General features: G+C 44.8%; 1 protein-coding gene across 2 annotated transcripts in view; it reads right to left on the minus strand.

Moving 5' to 3' along the window:
• Positions 1–3175: 3175 nt before the first annotated feature.
• Positions 3176–20489, minus strand: part of ELP1 (elongator acetyltransferase complex subunit 1) — a 32882-nt gene continuing 15568 nt past the window's right edge. For both annotated transcript variants that reach the window (XM_042829423.1, XM_042829422.1), the window contains exons 15-36: positions 20144–20247; positions 19291–19344; positions 19087–19192; positions 18352–18467; positions 17597–17670; positions 16903–16981; positions 16558–16637; positions 15632–15772; positions 14223–14308; positions 13502–13650; positions 12468–12591; positions 11914–12011; positions 10573–10774; positions 9297–9358; positions 8795–8857; positions 8595–8655; positions 7889–8002; positions 7102–7213; positions 5723–5850; positions 5171–5325; positions 4206–4284; positions 3176–3334 (exon numbers count right to left, since the gene is read on the minus strand). In XM_042829423.1, the coding sequence (XP_042685357.1) occupies positions 3267–3334; positions 4206–4284; positions 5171–5325; positions 5723–5850; positions 7102–7213; positions 7889–8002; positions 8595–8655; positions 8795–8857; positions 9297–9358; positions 10573–10774; positions 11914–12011; positions 12468–12591; positions 13502–13650; positions 14223–14308; positions 15632–15772; positions 16558–16637; positions 16903–16981; positions 17597–17670; positions 18352–18467; positions 19087–19192; positions 19291–19344; positions 20144–20247 (2255 nt within the window). In that variant the 3' untranslated portion in view covers positions 3176–3266. The remainder of the gene's footprint in view (positions 3335–4205; positions 4285–5170; positions 5326–5722; positions 5851–7101; positions 7214–7888; positions 8003–8594; positions 8656–8794; positions 8858–9296; positions 9359–10572; positions 10775–11913; positions 12012–12467; positions 12592–13501; positions 13651–14222; positions 14309–15631; positions 15773–16557; positions 16638–16902; positions 16982–17596; positions 17671–18351; positions 18468–19086; positions 19193–19290; positions 19345–20143; positions 20248–20489) is intronic.

A 20489-nucleotide genomic window follows, 5' to 3' on the forward strand; every position in this document is an offset into this window, starting at 1 on the left:
GGTGTTTGCAGCTCTGTTGTGACACTGCCCCACTGTTCTGTGTGTGAATGGAAGTCTGGAAGAAGTGCTTTGTTTGGATGGATGAATTCATTTCAGTTCAGAACTGTGGAGGTTCTGCACCCAGGTTTCAGCAGAGGGGAAGCAGCAATGATTATTTTGAGCACAGTAAAGAACTGGCAGCACGCTGCAGTGCTGCAGTGGGTTTTGGTGAGTCTTTATGCTTTGATAGTTGTCAAGATGTGAACTCCCAGACAGGCAGTGGATCACGAGTAATGGAAATCTGTTACTGGGCCCAGAACCAATCAGCAGGGTTGAAATTCATTCTGTGCACAGCTTTGATCTGTTAAGATACCCTCTGGGTGAAATGGCTTTCAACAAAAGCCCAGAGCCCCCCTTTATACAAGGAGAAAGCTTTTTTGCAGATGTAGATAACGCATTTCTCAGGGAGTGTGTTCCTTGCTGTTGTGTTTGTGTGCAGTGCTGTTGCTGCATGCACCCAAGGGCCCAGCTGTGAGCCCTTTGCTGCTGGAAGAGAACAGAGACCTTCCTGTGGTGACACGGAGGGTGCAAGGGAGTAAGAGTGAGGGTTTGGCTGTGTCCGGATTACAAACAATGCTCACGCTTTCCTTAGTTCTTGACACTTGGAAGTAGTGCATCTTCACTTAGAAAGCATGACTGCTTAAAACCCACGAGGAGAAAAAAACACTACCCCAAAAAAAAAAATCAGTATGGGGATCATTTTTGACACAGAGGAGGGATGCGCTTGGTTCCAGAGGTGGAAGAGTGCTCATGCATAGCAGTAGGAACCAGTAGGAATTCAAGAGCGTAGCCTTCTGCTCTTTGCTACAGCTGCAATAAAGGCTGTGTGCTGTGGCTGTGCCGTGTTTGTGGCAGCCTGCCTTTTTTGTCTGTAAAGAAGGAGATTGGTGACAGAATTCTCAGTAATCACAAGGCTTCCACAGAAGCACATTTAGTCAGATATCTGGACATTTCTTAAATTATCTGTATTTTTCCTGTAATTATTTCGACTGCATCTGTTTGGAAGAGCCTCTGCAGAGAAAATTCAGTGTATCTGTAAAGCTAGGCCACAGCGTATTTCAAAGTGAGATGCACTGCAAAGAAAGCAGAAGGAACTTTAATGGAGAAGTGCAGGGGAGGGGAAACTCCTGGCTGCTGCTGAAGCAGAAGCTGAAGTTCAGTCACAGTCAAGGCACTGGCTCCAGCTGTTCCCCTTTGTCTGAGCTCACTCAGGACAGGTGAGGTAGAGAAACAAGAAGGGAGCTCAGAGATGAGTTTATGTATCACTGATCTACCAAGCACTCTTCCTCCAGGATGTCAGATTTGAACTGATTTTATCTTGAATGGGAGAACACCTCTAAAAGCAGAGGGCCTTCAGCTTTGACCACCAGCACGACACACAAAAAAATAAAAAGCAATACACACTTTGAAGGACCCGAAGTGTACATCAGACCCCCATCATGCCAGTTTTACCTTTTCCTGAGTTCCTTACTAAGGAATATTCTGAACAGTACAGCAGGCTGAGCAAGACCTAAGCAGTTCCTAGCACCAGGTGTAAGAGGGTCAGGAATTAGCAGTGGCAGTGCTGCAATTGAATTGCAGGGCTGGAACTGGAGAGCACTGCACCAGCCTTACCACCTCTTTTTCCAAATAGGAAAAATTCAGTTCCTACCATGTGCTGCAGGTAGGGTTGCAGCACAGGTTGCAGCCCTCAGCAGCTCAGGCTGCCCAGGGCCCACCCAGCCTTGAGCACTTCCAGAGATGGGGGTCCACAGCTTCTCTGGGTAGCTGTGCCAGTGCCTCACAGCCCCCTGAATGAGCATTTCCTTCTGATATCCAATGTTCTTTTCCCTTCACAGTGTTCTCCCTTTCAGTTTGGAACCCTTCCCCTTGTCCCACCACAATTGGACCACGATACAAGTTGGTGTTGCTCCTGTTTGCAAGAGCCCTTCAAGTACTGAAAGGCTGCACTGAGATTGTTTCCACGTCTCATTTGGGACCAGATTTGTCTAACAAATTGGAAAACCCAAATCCATCAAAAAACCTGCCGTCCGCTGCAGCCTTTCATGTCATTTGCTATTTAAAGAGGCTCAGAGAGCCTCATCACAATACTTGAAAATAGGCTCAATAAAATAGCTTGAAAATGGACCTGGAGACAACGAAAGTAAGATTAACTGTAGTGCTTTATGCAATACTGACAAAGGACTGCTCCACCACCACTCCCCAACAATACCAGGCCAGCACAACACGTACAGTTCGAGCCTTTAGGGCCTCCTCAGCACAATGGGGTTCTCACACTGAGAAAATAACAACTTGCAGCTCGAGGTGTGCTAATGTCAAGTAGCAAGAATACAGCTTGCAGGTCAGTGACAGAAGCACCTTGCTGCTGCTGGCACTGTTTCAGCAGTCTCTCATCAAACTGAACGGCTGCTAGGCCAAAACCAGGGGAAAGGAGGGGCAGGGAGGCTTCCTCCTGAAGCAGTATCTTGCCTGCTGAGCTTGTCCCCTTGCTCTGCTCCCAGGACTGCTGCTGTTACTTCTCCCGTCAGACCGCAGAACTATTCAGTAAAAACTACCTGGGTGTGGATTGATACCAGTTTTCATCTGAAATGGTTCTGCAGCAACACGCAGGATCAGCACGGTACGGCTGCTGGCTGCCAGTGCCCTCAAGCAGATACTCAGGGCTGCACTGCCCGCTGTGCGCAGCGCTGACACCCAACCCCACTGTTACACACATCCTCGTGCACCCAAACTCCCTGCTGCAAGATCAGTAGGGCACTGATGGCTGCTGATGCAACAAAATGATTCCAGTGAAAACCTCGTATTACCAGCAACCAACTTCAGCACAGAAGACTTCAGCAACAGCAGTTTGCTATTAGCGAAGACTTACTGGTGAGGTAGCTGAATCAGGATGAACAGCTTAAAACATGGCCCACCTTCATCACCCACGGAGGAAGTGACAGCAGAGAACAGAACCCATGGAGCAGTGGGGGATTTGCTTCATCCAGAAGGGAGGGAACAGCAGTGGCAGAAGTTGGATTTAGGCAGCAATGCTCAGAGCCGCACAGCCTGTTACTGCCCTACCTCACAAACTATGGGTCAAAGTTACGTCGGTTGCAAGGATCATTCACTTGCACAGCCATAAGAGCAATAGGAATGCAAGGACAACAGTGTTTTAATAAAGGTGTAATGAAAGTATATTATGAAAAGTAACAGTTCACAGTCCATTGGGATTCCTTGACTTTTCATTACTGGAAAAGATGTAGCTTCCACTGTAGATTTTTATTGAGTTTTGGTGCAATGAGTAATTCTGAATCTGAAAGACAAAGATGACAAATGTCAGAACAGAGCAGTATGGTTTCCTCAGGACCTGTCATCTAGTCAGCTTGCTTCCTTTTCCATCAAAGAACACCAAGAAGTCTCAGACAGCATCGCCTTTCAGCAAACATCACCAGCCCATGCTGAAGAAGCCCACGCTGCCCAGCAGACCTGCATGGAGACATGGATCCCTTTGACACATCAAGTCCCATCTCTGCCAAGTGGTATCATTTGGAATGAAGAGCAACGGCTTGTGACAGAAAGCAGGACTTGGTTCATTCAGCAGCAGCTGGGACATCTCTGCTGTGCTGCTGCACTCAACAGCCAGCTAGAGCTGTGGGCTGTGCCTAAAAGGAGCCAGCCCAGCCAAGCAGCAGCACGTGGGTCACAGCCAGGGGTCTGCTAGATTCTCTCCTGGCAGTTCCAGTACTAGGTGGAAAGAGGGAAAACAAATGGCATCCCTCTCAGCTTTAAAATTGTATCAGCTACAAGGGCTTCAAAGAGGCAAAGTACCATGAAATCCTATAGACTCACCTGGTACAGAACCTGGCCTAGGTGCCAACATTAGGCAAAAAGATAAATTCATAAAGTACAAGCAGAATGATCTGACACAGCCCTATGAAAAGAGACTTCCAGTTTCCCCACAGCATACAGAGGCTAAGCACACAGAAAATCAGGAGCAACACAACTCAGGAAGTAGTTTTAACACAGTGCACTATAGCAAAGAAAACCTTATTAAGAAGGCTGCTCACTGGCCAAAAGATGACACCATAACATGCAGCAATGAACTCCTACAGATGAAGAACACTGCAATGCTGCTGGCCACAATGGTGCTTCACAGCCACACCTAAGCACGAGCCTGAACCAACCTTGTACAGCAGGAGCAACCACCCTCTTCTGCTGATAGGCAGCCATGATGCTGTTTGCAGTTGAATTGGGTCCCAGGACCTGTGAAGAAGCAAAACCCAAGTTCAAAGGGGCACAAAGCAAGGCCCAGAGTACGGAAGCAGTTGGCTGTGGGAGACCTCACAGTTTAAAACAATCACAGATATGGGATCAAAGCCCAGTAATGTCTCAGAAAAACCAAAGGAGAGGCAGAAATACAGAACTGCTGTGAGACAACTTCTCAAGGCGCAGGATCTCCATGTCAGCACTTCTTTACTGTGCTTTAAGTGTCATGAATTGGCAGAATTACTTTCATTGCGTGTACCAGCAACATTTACAGTTCACTGGGGAGCCTCAGCATTTTATCACATTCAGTGGTTTTAATCTGCCTGTCAGTGGGCAGATTAATCTCAGTTACAGAGAAGATACTGGGGAATAATTTGTGTTCACCTGGAATGCTCAAAAACTATTTTGGATATTTTACTTTGCAAGGAAACTAGGACTATGCTCATGATTTTCTACTTATGTGTGAAGCTGAATCCCACAAGTGTGGCACAACCCATCCGCATGCAGTATTCTCCTCATGATACACTGGTTCAGACTACAATGACCCATCTGTTTGCTGTTCATCTCATGACACGAAGAGTGGACAACCACTACTCCATTACATAAAATTCTGTGCTAAAATTCAGCCGCTTGGGCTAGAAAACAAAACAGTATTCCTCTGTTCCACAGGAAGCTGTATCTGTCATGCGTTTTATGCTGCATATTGATTTGGAAGGTACAGTGCTCCAATGCACTGCACAGCACATTTGCCTAAACTCTGTAGGAAAGGGCAGACTTAGGAAGCAAGGGAAATATTCTGTACTCTTTACTGGAGAACACAGAACACCACCAATTACTTGATATTGTACAGCAGACATTACAGGTAATGAGAACAAGTACAGACCGGGTTGAGAGAACTCTGCTGCAAGGCAGGAGTCCAGATTTCTGGGATTGAGGTCTCCATCAACTGCAGAACCTCTTCCAGGAATTGCTGCAGCCCCTCAGCCTGCTCATCAAAACCAAACAGCACAAGCTGCTTCAGAAGGACGTGTACATCTCCTGCAGAAGGAACAGAAACAAGCGACGGCACTTCACACAGGTGTGCTAAATGAACAGCAGCACTGTTCTGGTATCAAGGCATAGAAAAGAGCTGCAAGTCACAACTGGCTCTCTGCTCCTACCCACATATTACAGTGCCTCCGTACAAATGGGAGCCAATCCTGTCCCGGCACTGATAAGTCCTCATTTCTCTGCTCCCAGACTTCCAAACAAGGAGAGCTCGCACTGTTAGGTGCGCCTCCCAGCAGAGGCCAATAAACCAAATCAAAGTCCACCCCAGACAGCTGACGTACCGTAAGCTCCTCTCCCCAGCAGAGCCATTACAAACGAGAGGAGCGCACTGCCCACTCGGCTGTGCTCTGAAGTCAGAGAGCAGACCAAAATCACCATGCCATACCCTTCACAGAGTCGACGGCACGGACGTTTTCCCCCAGGATTTCCAGCAGGGCCATGTCTTCAAAAGGACTGCCCTCTTTCAAGCTGTATCTCTTGCGCTCAGCCTTGCGGCGGTTCTTCGAGGATCGCCTAGGAAAGGAGGATGCTTGATTTTACTGTGAGCAGCACAGGGTCAGTCTGAAGGAAAGTCAACTCCTAAACTCGTCAGTTTAAGAAGGGGCTGCCTGCAGGCTCACAGATCTGCGTCGGGCTTTTCAAAAATACTCCACCTACTTACTTGGTGGTCTGAAACATGACTCAGTAGCTGGGCTGAGAAGCTGTACAGTCTTGTCTCCTCTGTGTTCCAGCAAGGTCCAAGCATTGGTCCAAGTACAGCGTAAGCTAAACTGTGTGTCAGTAGTCACTAGCAGCTGAACTTCACCAACAATTTGGAGTCAGAGTCTGCACTCACCTTTGCACACTTTCATTTCTGCTATCTCCTCTACCTGTGTGCTAATACAGTTCATCTCCTGATCCGTTATTACAGGAAAGAAACTTCTTATCACAAGTCAGTAACTTAATGCCCCAATATGTCATCTCACTCTGATACAGATAAGCTGAAATTAAGGTTGTATTTTCTGCCTGTTTAATCTGAGCCACAGCCAGTGTGCCCAGAAAGCCCACTTTTTCCATAACTGCACCTTTTCCACATTTCAGACAGATAATTCAGAAGTCATTATCGCAGCTGCCTGATCCTGCAGCTTACCATAAAAGTGCTCAAAAGCAACAAAGAAACCCACTGTGGAAATAGAATAGTTATGAAACTGACTAACAACCCCCAATTAGAGTGGTGAGGTGCTGGCACAGGCTCACCAGGGCAGCTGTGGATGCCCCATCCCAGGAGCTGTTCAAGGCCAGACAGCCTGGGCAGCCTGAACTGGTGGGAGGAAACTCTGCCCACGGCAAGATGGTGGGCTTTCAGGTTACTTCTAATCCAAACCACTCTGTAATTCCGTTAACTACTAAAAATGCAAAACTTAAGACAAAGATAATAAGCCCTTTGCACAAGCTGTTAATGTTTGAGCAGCTGCCCGTTTCCTGTGCCAAGCATCCCACATTCAGCTATCTGGCAGCACGCCTGCTGCCTACAGACAGCTCCTGCAGAATCTGTGCTCACAGCTCCTCTGCTGGCCATTCTGCTCCTGCTGCACTACCAGCTTCTGGCATTTTCTGCCCCATCTCCCCTGGTAAGAGTCAAAATAACCAAGAAACGCCCGTAATTAAAGCAGCTTCAAGACACATTCAGCTGCTCGAGGAGCATGCCAAACACGAGTAAGCTGCCCTCCCAAACAAAGGCTGATGCCACACCAGCCACCATCTAATTTAAAGGCAGAAACCTACGCTGATATTCTTGAATTGCTGTGTGAGTATCTGCTGCTCATGTCGCTGTGTGTCACAACACTGCTGGTTTCAGACAGAAGGTCAAATTCTGGGCAATACGGTGCTTCACAATCTGCAAAACATAGTAACAACTGTCACATATGGGAAAAGCTCACAGTTATTCCAGGCTTTCTCCTTGGGTAACCTACGTACTTTCTGGAAAAGCAGCCTTGCAGATTCATTCTACCTGCTGGCCTACACTGGAGCCTTAGGGCTCTGAAGACGACTCGGCCCACAACAAGAAACAGAAATGGAGAGCACTGCTCTTCCGCCCTGGCAGGGACTGTGATTATTAAACAGCACAATCAGAAGAATGACAGCCTCAGAGAAACAGATCTGGACCAGAACAGAACATCCTGCTTTTAGAAAATATCTCCAAGCCTGTGTAAGGCAGGTAAATGTGCATAGTAGATTCTTAGCACAAAGGATGCGCTGAGCACTATCTAACACAGGTAAGCTGCCATTACAGAGACAATGCTGCCTCATTTTGAAGAGCTTTCAGAAGCGTTTAGCTTTTTTATCCCAGGAAAGCTGTGACACAGGTAGTACTGAAAATAAAGGCACCTTTATGCAAGAACGAGGTCAAATGAACTACAGTGAGAGTGGTGGGCGAGACAAATGCCACTTCTACAGTCACCAGAGACACAGGAGCACAACTGCACAGGGGTATATAGGAAAAAAAAAAAACAAAGAAAAGACAATCACATTTACTTATGCAGGAGAAAGCCACATGCATTTCAATACCAACCCTGCAGGCTCTCACAGGCCTTCTCCTTCAGCTCTCGGACCACTTGCAGGCGACTCTTATGACGAAGAAATGCTGTTTTCTGAGAGTCCAGGAACATCAGCTGACTTTTCTGAGCTGCACAATATGGAAAAAAGCAGGTCCAAGATAAGAACACAAAGATTTGTACACAGAAGAAATGTCTCTCTTGTCAGAAGAGCATTTTCACACAAGGAGCCTGGAGGAGCACAGTCCTTCAAGAACGCTGGACATCAGCAGCAAAGCTGGTAGAATAACTGGAGTGGGAAAACTTTGAAGCTTGTAGCACAGAAGTCACCAACTTAGATGCATCTGTGTATGGAACGAATTAACTTGCCAGACAAGCATCTCTGGAACAAAAGTCTGTTTCTGATACAGTAAGAGTGCTCTGTGGCCACATGTCTTCACATTAATTAGGCTCAAGCTAAACAAAATTCCTCAATTCATAGAACTCACTGCTGATAGTGTGAGAACAAAGAACGTCCAATAATGATTAATCATCCTTTTGGGACTGAAGAGAGAATAAAGATATAAAACAATTGTGTCAGTTAACTGGGCAGCATCAGGGTGGAATCAAAGCATCCTTCCACAGAGCTTCCAGTATTAGTGTGCTGGGCTTTCTGCAGACCCAGTAAACAATGTTTTTCACCAACAAAACACAAGCAAGTCTCAGATTCTTGCACATACTCACCTTCTATTACGGCAGGTTTGAAGTTGGTCTCCAAAATATCCAGTCTATCATACTTGTGAATCTGGATCAGGAAATGGAAAGGAGTTGTTATTCAAAAACACAACCCAGATTCCATCCCTGTTCCTTCATGCTAAAAAAAGTATTTCTGCTTCTTACAATCCAAACAATATTTCTTGTTCTTGAGATATGAAATGCCTTACCAGTCTTAAAGCCTCCTCCCAGAAAGCCCCTTCTAAGAGTAGGATAACAGCCTCTTCATAGTCCTGTAAAGGAAGAGCAACCATGTGCTGCTGCTGCTGCTAGTAACACGCATTCAGGTAGCATCTGTTCAGAGGTACACCTCTTTTCAGCAGCTCTGGTCAGAACAGCACTGCTGCAACAGGTACTCTGAAGCCTAAAATTATCACATAAGGCTGAAATAAAGAATACAAGTCTCTTTCTAAGGAGAAGTCCCTCTGGAACTAAGCCTTCTTTATTCCAGCACTCATGCTTCAGATCTCTGAACCAAAAGCTTTTCATACCAAAGCACGACAGAAAACCTGGCAACAGAGCCAGGTTTCCCACCCATCCCCTGCTCACTGTACCACCTGGATCTGCTCTGGGGCCTGTGGCATGGATTGTTCCATAACCAGCACACACTGAGCCAAACGTGGCACAGGAGAACTGAGGAAGAGGGGGACAGATGAGAGGTAACTACATTACCTCAGTGTACTGCTCCAGGAGCATGGCAGCCTCTGCATGCTTTCTCTGCTCAGCCAGTTTTCCTACAAGAAAAGGTGGTGGAGTTCAGTTTTTCAGGAGCAGCTGAATTTTCTACTAATATGAAATAATGAAGGCAAAGAACATTACATTCACTGCTGCGCTTTCAGTCTGCTTACATGCCTATGTAATTTGCCTGATAAAATAAGGGCTGCATGGTGCCTCATTGTCAGCCTGTTGCTTGTAAAATTGCTGGTGCACTCGCTGCCACTTAAAGAACTTCTCCCCAACAGTGTGAGATGCAAACCTCCCTAAGGGGAGGGAAGCAGGATGTAAACAGGAAATCTCTCCTGAAAGCTGCAGCATATTGCATAGACTAGCTATCTGCTGGGAGAAGATTGCCTGCTGCTCTCTGAGGTACAGACAGGAAGCACCAAACCTGTGAGGTTCAGGTCTTCCAGGTCCCTAAAGGTCAGCACCAGCTTTGTTACTGACTTCTGTGCTAGGGTGTAAGATGAAAAGTGATACACAGAGCCAGAAAAAAAGAAGTAACTTGACCAAAGCAAGCTCATCCAAGACAGCTTTATCTGGAAGACCATTCCCAGGACACATATTGCCACTGTTTAGGGGATGTTTCATAAACTCTGCTTCTGAGTAAGCTACGGTCAGGATGATGCTCTACTGGTCTTGCTGAAATAGATGCCAGGTCCACAACACATCTCACGCACACAGGGTGATGTTTCCTAGTGAGCACAAACTCTTAGGCAAACTTTTTTTCTTTTTTTTTCCCTGCAGTAGGAACACAGATTGCTTTTCAAATAACAGCTGGTCCTGGCTACCAGCAGGAGTCAAGGAGCAAACACGAAGATGCACAACTGAATCATCCAACAGCCTTCAAGCTCTGTGATCATGCAGTACTTGTGTCAACAATGTCCAAAGGCCTCAGTCATATTCGACACTTTGGGGAATCTCCATTTACTGAGGCTAACCAAGGAAAAGGTTTGGTTTCAACAACTGGTTGCAATGAGAGAGCAAGAATCGGTCAGTCTGGGGCAACCAAGGCCACACCTAGCTTAGCAACTTCTGAGTGCCCAGCATTTTTTGATACCAGTGAGAAACAAAGGCAATGTGCAATCACGCAAACCCTTGGAAACCGAGGCCTTTAAGAAAAACACTGCTGAAAACGAAGGTTTTCACTGATTTTCAGCAAAAATCACAACGAAGCAGAAATAAGAACAATCAGTTTTGGTTTGCACGCTTCCATCTTCTCAAGGCCTACCTGCCATGGTCCGTGCCAGGCTGGAAAGCTTCTCCTTTGTGTAACCTAGCCGAGAGGCCACGCACAGGGCTTGCTGCCAGCTGCCACTGCTCACAAAGGCGTCCAGTGCTTTTTCAAAGATGCCAGCCCGAGCAAGTATCAGCGCAGCCTGTTCATAAAGCTGCTTCTCAATCAAATGCTCCCCAAATGCACTGCTGATGTCCTGTAAGACAGGGGCAAAAGAAAAGTGAGAAATGAGCTGTGGAGTGAGCAGCAGTCCTCCACTATAAGAATTATGCGGCCATCACACCAAAGCTTTTTTTCTGCTCTTCTCTGAGGAACCTCCAGGCACAATGTTCCAACATTTCAAACTTTGTATCAGCTTCAACCGAGGGTTGATGATCAGCATACGCAGAAATTCCACACAGAGCTAAAGCAGCAGGCCCCAGAAGGTTCCTAACTTTCCAAGCTGGCAATACAACAGGCTGCAGAAAATCAACCCCTTCTTTCCTACTCAGATGAGCGAAGTTTGTGAAAAGATCTGTCCAAACTATACCACTCCAGGAGTGAAAGACAAGGGATAATGCAGGCCCTGCACAGGCTGCTCAAAATCAATAGATGGAGCTTCCCTAGTCTTCTCAAAGCTCACAGTCTCTGTTAATAAGGAGACGACGGATTTGAATGCAAGAATACAGAAGGAATAAAGAAAGCCTCCAACAGGCCAGAGCCACCGGCCATCCTCAACAGGAGAGTCCTCTTCACACTCACCTTGTTGCAAATAGACAGTTTCTGCATCTCCCCTCTTACTTCTTCAACTGCTTTTATAAAGGCTTGTTTGTTCCATATTTACATAATCTAAATTAAACTAATTTAAATGCATTCATTTATTTTTACCGTAGCTTTGAGTGAGCTACAGTTCTTCAACTGCACTGAAATCAACAATGGACCCTATAGTCTATCTAGAAGAACTACAAGCTCTTAACACTCTCCAGAAATGCCTACACACAACAAAACGTCTCTATACAACCTGCAGAGCCACAGAGAAATCCTGTATCACAAACACCAAGATCAGCATAGCACAGACAGCACAGCAAACATCAGATGCCCAGGTGCTCTCCTGGTCATGGAATCAAAGAAAAAACAGCCATCCTCTTGATGCCCAGACCTTGCAGGCTCAGTGCTGAGGGTAATTCCCAATATTAAGTTGGAGAAAGCTCTCAGACAACACTGAAGCACCCTGCAGAACTTGAAGGCAAGCAGCTGTTGTCTCATTTCTGCCCTCGTTCAAGGTGTTGGAGATATATGCAAACACATCTGGGAGAATTACAGACCTGCACATCACAGGGTCACCTGCTTACACACCTTGTACTCCTGGGTGCTGGAGGGATACAGCTTCAAGGCTTCACAATATAGACTCTGATCCTTCACCAAGTTCAGAAATTCAGAGAAGTGTTCAGAACCTGCAGAAATACTACAGTTCTTACAGGGACAAAATAGAAAGCAATGCCTCTTAGAGCCCCCCAGCAGTTACTGCAGTAACGAGCAGCAAACCCAAGCCTAGGTACGAGAGCAACAAATGCACCTCTTCTACCACTGTAAACCCACGGGATTCACTTCCTTAAGGTCTGCTTCACTTCTGCCAACAGTATCAACAGAGGAAATGCCACCTACAGCCAGAACAAAACAAGACTTGTTTTGACTAAAGACTTGCTTCATGACTAAAGGGCAGTAGACACTTCTCTCCCTGCCTTAAGCTACACTACAGAAACCACAGAGCATAAGTAAGTTAACCATGAATTACCGGGAGAGGAGATGACCTGGTGCAATCCTTCTTTCTTCCCCCTGCAGGTACTACAAACTGAAAAACACTGCACTGCAGAACATCTCCTTAACACGCTGATGTGCAGAACACCTACCACACTTGCTGAGATGTCCGAGAGCTTTGGTGTATCTCTTCAAGTATTTGTCTATTGTGTATCGCTGATAATTGGTTTCCATTTTCCGGAGAGTATTTAAGAAGGGTAAGTACTCTTTTGGGTCCTGTGAAGAATAAAAGCTGTGATTCAGTTAGAGAAGATCCTTGAGCATCACCATCTTCACCAGTAGACAGTCCCATATTTGAAATTATGTCATCATACACCAGGAAAGGCTTTTTCTTTAAGTGTAAGCTACATTAAAGAACACGTCTTAGTAAATTACCAAGCTCACATGGACTACAGAAGTAACCAAAAATTACTGCCCAGGCTGCATGTGGCTGTGGGGAGCCTGGTCTGGTGGTTGGTGACCTTGCCCATAGCAGGGGGGTTGAAACTGGATGATCATTATGGTCCTTTTCAACCCAGGCCATTCTATGAATCCATGAAAATTCAAGTCTGTCTATACAATATGTATCACATCTAAAATCGTTTAGCTGCTATCATGTATAAATTTACAGCTAAAATAGATTGGTATCTTCCATTCCATAAGTCTTAAAAAGTACATTTCTGATAATATGAGCAGGATGTTTCAGTTGGTGGGTAACAGGCTCTGTAGGAACCTCGGAAAGCTCTGTAAAGACCCTCTGGAAAAGATTTCAAACTACACACACTGCAAGATGCACTCCATTATTGTAGCCACTGCTAACTAAGTAAAAATGAAATGGGCACAGAGTTGGGAACAAAATGCGTGCAGCCACAACACCTTAGATCACAGTCCTTGGCAATGCTGCTCTGAAAGAGCCCTGTTTCACATCCAGTATGACCAAGTTTCCTAAAATGCTTTCAACAGGTGATAATGGAGGCAAAGGTATGCCATGCTCCTAGCATCATCCCAAACACATGCAGGACTTCTATGTGACTGAAATGCTGCTTTCCAGAGAGCTACAACTAGCAAAACGTGTGGTCTGATTCACAGGCTACATGGAACCTTTGGGAATGTAGAAAAATGGTTAACTGCAACCATAAGCCAAGACCTTTTGAGACTTCTCTGCCACCATGATGACTAAATCAAAGTCATACGTGCCCAGGGAATAATCATACAACTCATTGACATCCACAAGGAAAAGCAGGTACTTCAGTGCTTCCTCCGCACTCACAGCTCCAACATTTGGAGAAACATTCTCTGTAACAAGAGAATAAAGCATAAGATTTCATTATTATTAGTGGAGGCCTGGCCTAAGGCAGGGATGCAGTGTATAGCATGTATTTAACTGCATAAAGACCATCAAATTAATGGCTCATTCTGTCTTGCAGGAGAGCGTTGCTTGGCTGTTTGCAGAGGCTTTCCCAGGCAACTTCAAGGACCCACCCAAGCACGGTCACTTTTGAAATGTGCAATAGTGACAAGTCAGAATTAAGAGCAAAGAATGAAAAGTAAAATCTGCCAGATTAAGATACCTAGGACCTGGAACAGGAAATGCCTACTTCATGCTGGGAGAAATCAAGTTCTGAACTGGAGAACAGCTCCAGCTCTGGCCTATTTGCTGCTCCTACATGAAAGGATTAGCCAAGAGCAAATACAACATTTTTAGCTGACAAACTGCTCTTTCATTAACGGCACTTTCAGAAACATTTGTTTTCTGACAGCCTCCACAAACAGCCATGCTAAAATAATTTTCAGGTAAACAATGCTAACAATGTAAGCTCCTGCAAACTCCACACATTTTCAACACTTTTGGGTTCTTGATACAACACCTCGAAGATCATGAACCTTCTGTAGAGCAGTCTCCAATTCTGGAGGATTTTTCTTCACGTGTGCTGTCAGTATGGAGAGGCAGTATCTGAAGAAAACAAAAGCAGTAAATGAAAAAGTGGGACAGCAGAAAAACGGCTTGTTCCAATTCCAGCATATCCTATGTGAGGTCTAGTTTACATTGAATTAAAGGTTAGATGGAGATTCAAGCAACTGGATCCAGTGAAGGATACCCTTGCCCAACAGCAGAGGGGTTGGATTAGATAATCTTTATAGGCCCCTGCCAACCCCAATCATTCTCTGAAAATAAACTACTCAGTATTTTAAGCTTTCTCAAAGAAAGCAGGAAAAGGTAAGAGAACAGAATGTACAGATGTTTTTAAATTTAGCATGTTTCCCTTAACGTAACACAACACTGAAGGTGTGTTTTAGTAGAATAAGCTTTTTTCCCATGCCAGGCAACATAAATGGAGAGAAAACATCCCTCTGAAAGTTCAGTAGCTGGGCACAATTTTCCAGATCAAATCTTGTTATGAAAATGGTCTTATCTCGTAAAGGAAGGGAAAGCTTTTTTGGAACTTATTTTGATACGCTTCTCATGTGTCATTTCAAAATAGGTTTCCTAGGTTTTCAGCTAGGTCTCCTAGTTAAGGGTATAGTTTGTTCACCAAAACTGTTTGACGTAAACTGCCTAAAAGCTCAGTGTTCAGCAGCAACCCACTGTCCGTTGCTCCTCTATCCACTGTTTCACACATAATCTATCCATGTTTAACACTTTCCTTCACTAACCATCACTATGATCCTACTTTCCCACCCCATCTAGGCTTGATTCATCCAAGAAGGGTGGTGACAGAAAGGTAACCGTGCCGAAACACAGCAGAAGATGTACAGAAATAGCTCAGTCTCAGACAGAACAGCTGAGATTTTTCATAAGGCCCATCTGCTCCCTAAAGCAAAGCTGTTTAAGGAAAAGGTTTGGTATTTAGGGACATGGTGTTGTGGGCAATACTCGTGGTTGGTGGACGGCTGAACTAGATGATCTTAGAGGTCTTAATGATTCTATGATGTCCCTGGGTTGATAATCTTGCTCATATCTACCATCCTCCACACTACACAGAGTTTTCCTACACTGGGTTTATTTTTAAAACCCTTGTAGGCCTCCTGCCTCTATTACTTGAATAATTATGGGAAAACATGTTTTACTATCTGATGAATTTACTGTACATAGTGCTTTTCAGAAGACCATCCTCGGAAAGCAAAAGGTATGGCTACATGAGTTTTGCAGAGCACGAGTTCCCCTCAGGGGATCCAAATCAAAATGATTGATCTTAAGGACAGCTTCCCTTTTCTGTAAATGATTTAAAAGAAGTCTCTCCAATCGTCCCCTCACCCACAATAAGAAAATGCTCACTTTTCAGGGTCAATGCACTCCATGGCAACTCTCATCACATCACATATGAGGTTCACTTTTTTCTGTTCAGGTTGCTGACGTGGTTGATCATTACTGCTACTGCTCAGAGATGGGTACATAGTCTTGGTGAAATCTTCATCTCTACATAAAAAAAACATACACTGTGAATACTGGTGTGGTTCCTAATGCAGCTCAGAGCAAAGACAGTAACATTAAAGCCTGCAGAAGGTAACTGCTCAACAAAATAGCGTGTAGCACAGACACAAAATGTGACATTATTACAAAGCTCTCCAACACTTCTCATCCATCTGAATTGACTCTCAACCAAGAGAGGTAATGAAAAACAACTAGTCAGAACTACCTCAATTTACAGAACTCAGGAGGCTGAGTATTCTACTAAATCCACTGTGGAGATGCTGAGAACAGAGCACTTTTGAAAATTGAGCCATCTGCTTTCACTTCCAGACAAAGATTTAAGGTCAGGTCAAAACTGAAAATAAAACAGAGTAGCCGAGTGATAGCTCCAGCTCTCAAACAATTATGTACTTCAACAAGCTTGGAAAGCCCTGAAACTGTGAATGCTTTAAAGCCTCTTGTCTTGACAGCCAGTAGGCTGTCTTATTCCTCATTATGAAGGCACAGAACATTCTCTATTCACGTTTACCCTGGTAGAGCAAAACAGAAGAGAAGCCAAAGCACTCAGACGGTGTCCTGACCTGTTACTGGAAAAATCTAATGACAGCCTGCAAATATGAATTCTCAAAAAGATACACTGAAACTATTCATCTTACTTTAATTTTTATGACCCAGCATGCCAGACTTCAGACTGAATCATTCCACTCAGACTGAAGAGCTGCCAATATTTTGGTGAAATAATCCACCACCAATGATCACTTGTAAGCTTCCATTTGCAGAACTATACTCACTTCAGTTCTGTGAAAAACAAGTTGATGTAGTTCACAGAATCTATTTGCTTGATAAAGGTTTCGATATTTTCCAGAAAAACCTGAAAATGAACAAAAGTATTACTTCTGTTATTCTGAAAAAGTACATTCACAGGAGCACGTTCAAAGACTTTATCAGAACGGGCAGCCTGGTCTGGTATCAGATACGGAGGTGGCCCTGGAGGAGGCAGGGGAGTTGGAGCTTGATGGTTCTTGAGGTCCCTTCCAATCCAAGCCATTCTATGATTCTACGAACGTTCAGCATGAAAGAATCCCACCAGTCTGGACAAATATGAAAAAGAACACCACAGAACTGGGTATACTTGCCTTGGGATTGTGGTCATAAAGAAGATTGAGGTTGATTCTCAGCTTCCTCATACACTGAAATGCTTCCCTGAACATAAGCCTAAGGGGAAGAGACAAATGGGATAGTTTACATTCTGGGTACAATACCCACAAACAGAGGTAGCTGACCAAAGGCAGTCACAGAGCCAACTGGAAGGGAACAACAGCCGAGGCAATAAGCCATGTAAATTGCTCTGCAGAAAAAAATGCGCAAGGCCAATTCTGCTCACTGCCAGCCTCTGCAGTGAAACAGACCAGCAGCTCACGCTAGGAAAGTGAGAGAGGCATTGGTTTCTCATTCCTGTCTTGCAGAAGTATATTGGAATCTCATGGACTCACGGAAAATTCTGTTTCAGAAAACTTGAATGTAAAGTGATTAAACAAATGCAATACGAAAAATAGCAAGCTAAATAATGAAATGATCAAGATATCTGGAGAAAGGAACTAAGCAAGATCTCTCCCACCCACACAAACAAACAAGCCCCTCAGTGATGAAGTGTAAGGCAGTACAGCCAAAAACTAGACTGGTAGCTGGTGATCCTAGAAACTGTTTCACCCCTAGTGATGAAGACAGTTATTTTCAGAGTAGCCCAGCCTGCAGCACAGGATCAGACAGACAGCTGCTCAACAGCTCAGAATGGGTTAGGGAAGACCAGAGAACACTGGTGCCATTTACCTGTCTAGCCACTTTCGAATCTGGGCAAGAACCAGAGCTCGATGGTGAACAGTCTCCAGATTTCCTCTTGGCATCTACAGCAAAAGAAGAGGCACACATTTATTTATTTGTAGCTACTCTGCCTACATGAAAGGCAAAGTGAGGGCAGGCCTGCTGCTACTTGCAGGTGACACAGGCCTGTTTTTTCACTTCAAAGGACAGCTCAAATGAACCTGGAAAAATACCTGAAAACTGATTCAGCTCAAAAACTTTCCCTCCTCAGAAGATTGGACTCCACTCAATAGCAAGAAACTAACTTTCATGTTAGTGGTACATTAAAGAGGATGTCGAACTACAGACCTCTAGAGATGCACTTGAATGAAATCCTTCTCTGTAAGCTTGTGCTGACTCTTGTAAGTGAGCACAGCTCTCCAAACCCAGTTTCAAGTGTAATGGAGACCTTTTAAGAAGCGGGTCTGAGATTCACAGGAGAGGCCATAACACATACCATTACACCACTTCCACCATAGGAACTTGAACAGTACTCCTCACTTCATGCAACACTCAGTCGCCTGAACTGAATCTTAACTCCCAGAGCCAAGCTCAAAACCACTCCTTATCTAGCTAGGCAGCTGAAGATCGACACTGAGCTGCAGAAGAACGGAGAGCAGCCCTGCAGTACTACGTGTATTATTTGCAGTCTGACCAGCTCCCTGCTGAGACAACCCTTGTACACACAGACAGGAGACCTCAACAGACACGAGTAGAGCACTGACCTGAAGTACAACCTTTGTGTCCTGAGGTACAACAGTGATGATACGTGATCCTCGCTCCACCTTGCGCAAGGTCTCGTTGTTGGGGGCTGCAGCACTGCTCAGGCCAACCTGAAGGGCTGAAGATAGCACAGTTATCAGCATCCACACGGACCACAGCACAGTGCTACCTCGTCAGGCTTTCATACAGAGCTCTGCAACCTTGTACTAGCTCAGTCAAAGATAATCTGAATGGCTGCTGACAGGTTGAGGGCTGCTGTACAAAGTAGAGAAATGACCTCTGCTCACCAGCATTAATGCTGCATGCAGAGGAGAGAAACAGGGAAAAGTGTATAGCACCAGTAAGCTGTCATCATACTTCTCCTGAGGTCTTCACCTCCTTCACAGTCAGATACTACCAGAAACTCTTTATATTGGGCCCCATTCTCACCTTTTTGGGACCCACACACCTTTGAAGAACAGAGAATGTTTCGTTTTTTTTGGCTCTGAAGGTGAGGGATAGAACAAAGGGAGAACAGCTTTAAGACAAAACCTGCACCTGGGAAGAGTGCATGATTTTTAATGCCCCCTGTGCTCCTTCTATCTGACAGACTTCTAAGAACAGCTCTCTACCTCTGTTAAGTAGCTGCTCTGAGTGACCCAAATAAGCAGGTTTGGATACAAAAAATTGAGATACACTGCAGTCCCAAGACAATGGCCATGAGCTGCCAGGAGCAGGCAGGCAGAAGTGGCGTTTACCTTTCACTGACATGTTCTTCAAACAGAAGCACTGACAGGTGTGGGAGTTGGTCGTCACCAACAAAAACTCATTGTATGTCGCAAATGAGGTGATGTTGGATGCAACCTGCAGAAAAATGACTACTTTTATTTCTGTTTGAAGCAAAACAGGACAAATCTTTGGCAGAGAAAAGGGGGACGGAAGAGGGGCAAACATGTTGGTACCTCAGTATCATTAACGAAAAGCCGACACCGATCTGTGAGGCCCAAGATCATCTCCTGTAAACAAAAAGGATGACAAGCATAAGGTATCTGCCTCACAGCCTCCAGTTTCACCACACTGGCTCCTTATGGATTTAAGTATCAAGAACCTCACATGAATTACCTAGAGGAATTGAAAGGAAATCATGCAACCACTATAACTGAAAGCTAAGTATTTCTAAACACTCTTAACTGGAAACCAGCCTGGTTTACCCTGTCACACAAACAGCACACTAACAAAACATGCAGAAGCCACACCAGAACATTCAGTTTGTGTTTTCTTTTCAGCAGCTTTTGGTCCAAAATTATAGAGAATAGAAGAGGAGGACAAAGCAACTCCATACAACTTTTACCTGGATACTCACTGAAGGAAAGAAAACCTGAAAATACCAGCAAAACAGCTAGCCACAACAGTTTAAGGAATGTCTACCAAGGAATCATCACTAACAGGAAACAACAGTAGTATCTGCAGTAAAACAGAGCAGCCATATTTGCTAATATGACAACATCAGATAAAAGAGAGCAAAATGCTAATTTCATAAAAAGCGTGGCAGCGACTGCTGGAAATCTTAAAAATGAAATTTCTTGATCTTAAATGACATTGTTTATCATATTAACAGAAAGAGAAGATTCACTTTTAATTGCAAATCATCGGAAATGCTCTAGAAAAAAAGGAAATATACACTCTCAGCTCCGTGTAGCATCTCATAAAGAACACAGCTGAGAAGCACCACTGGGCCACTGGCTGAGTGTTATGGTGTATATCTGATGCAGACAGCAGCTCACTTAGGAAGTCAGACTGCTCAGTCTTACTTACTTCACCACCAATCCTTGTGATAGAAGTCTGCATGCAAGGGTGAGGGAACTGGACAGCACAGCCACTGCTAGTCTGCCAGGGTTCAAGAACTGGAGAAGAAGCCTCTAAAGAGCAAAGATTTTTCCAATCAATCATAGATCTAGACATTACGACCACATATCATAAATTCCAAGAAAACTACATCTGGGAATAAGCCACAGTATCTAACAGAGAGAAGAGGAATGCTGACATAAGTCCATGATAATAGCAGAAACAACGCTGGTAACTTCTAGGGCTCTGCAGCACATTTATTCCACTACATACTGTGAAGTGCCAATGGGGTGGCAGTCAGTCATCACTGCTGGAG

This window comes from Centrocercus urophasianus, unplaced genomic scaffold (assembly GCF_019232065.1).
Source record: "Centrocercus urophasianus isolate 14NV4802_14NV808 unplaced genomic scaffold, USGS_Curo_1.0 seq_31, whole genome shotgun sequence".
Taxonomy (NCBI): domain Eukaryota; kingdom Metazoa; phylum Chordata; class Aves; order Galliformes; family Phasianidae; genus Centrocercus; species Centrocercus urophasianus.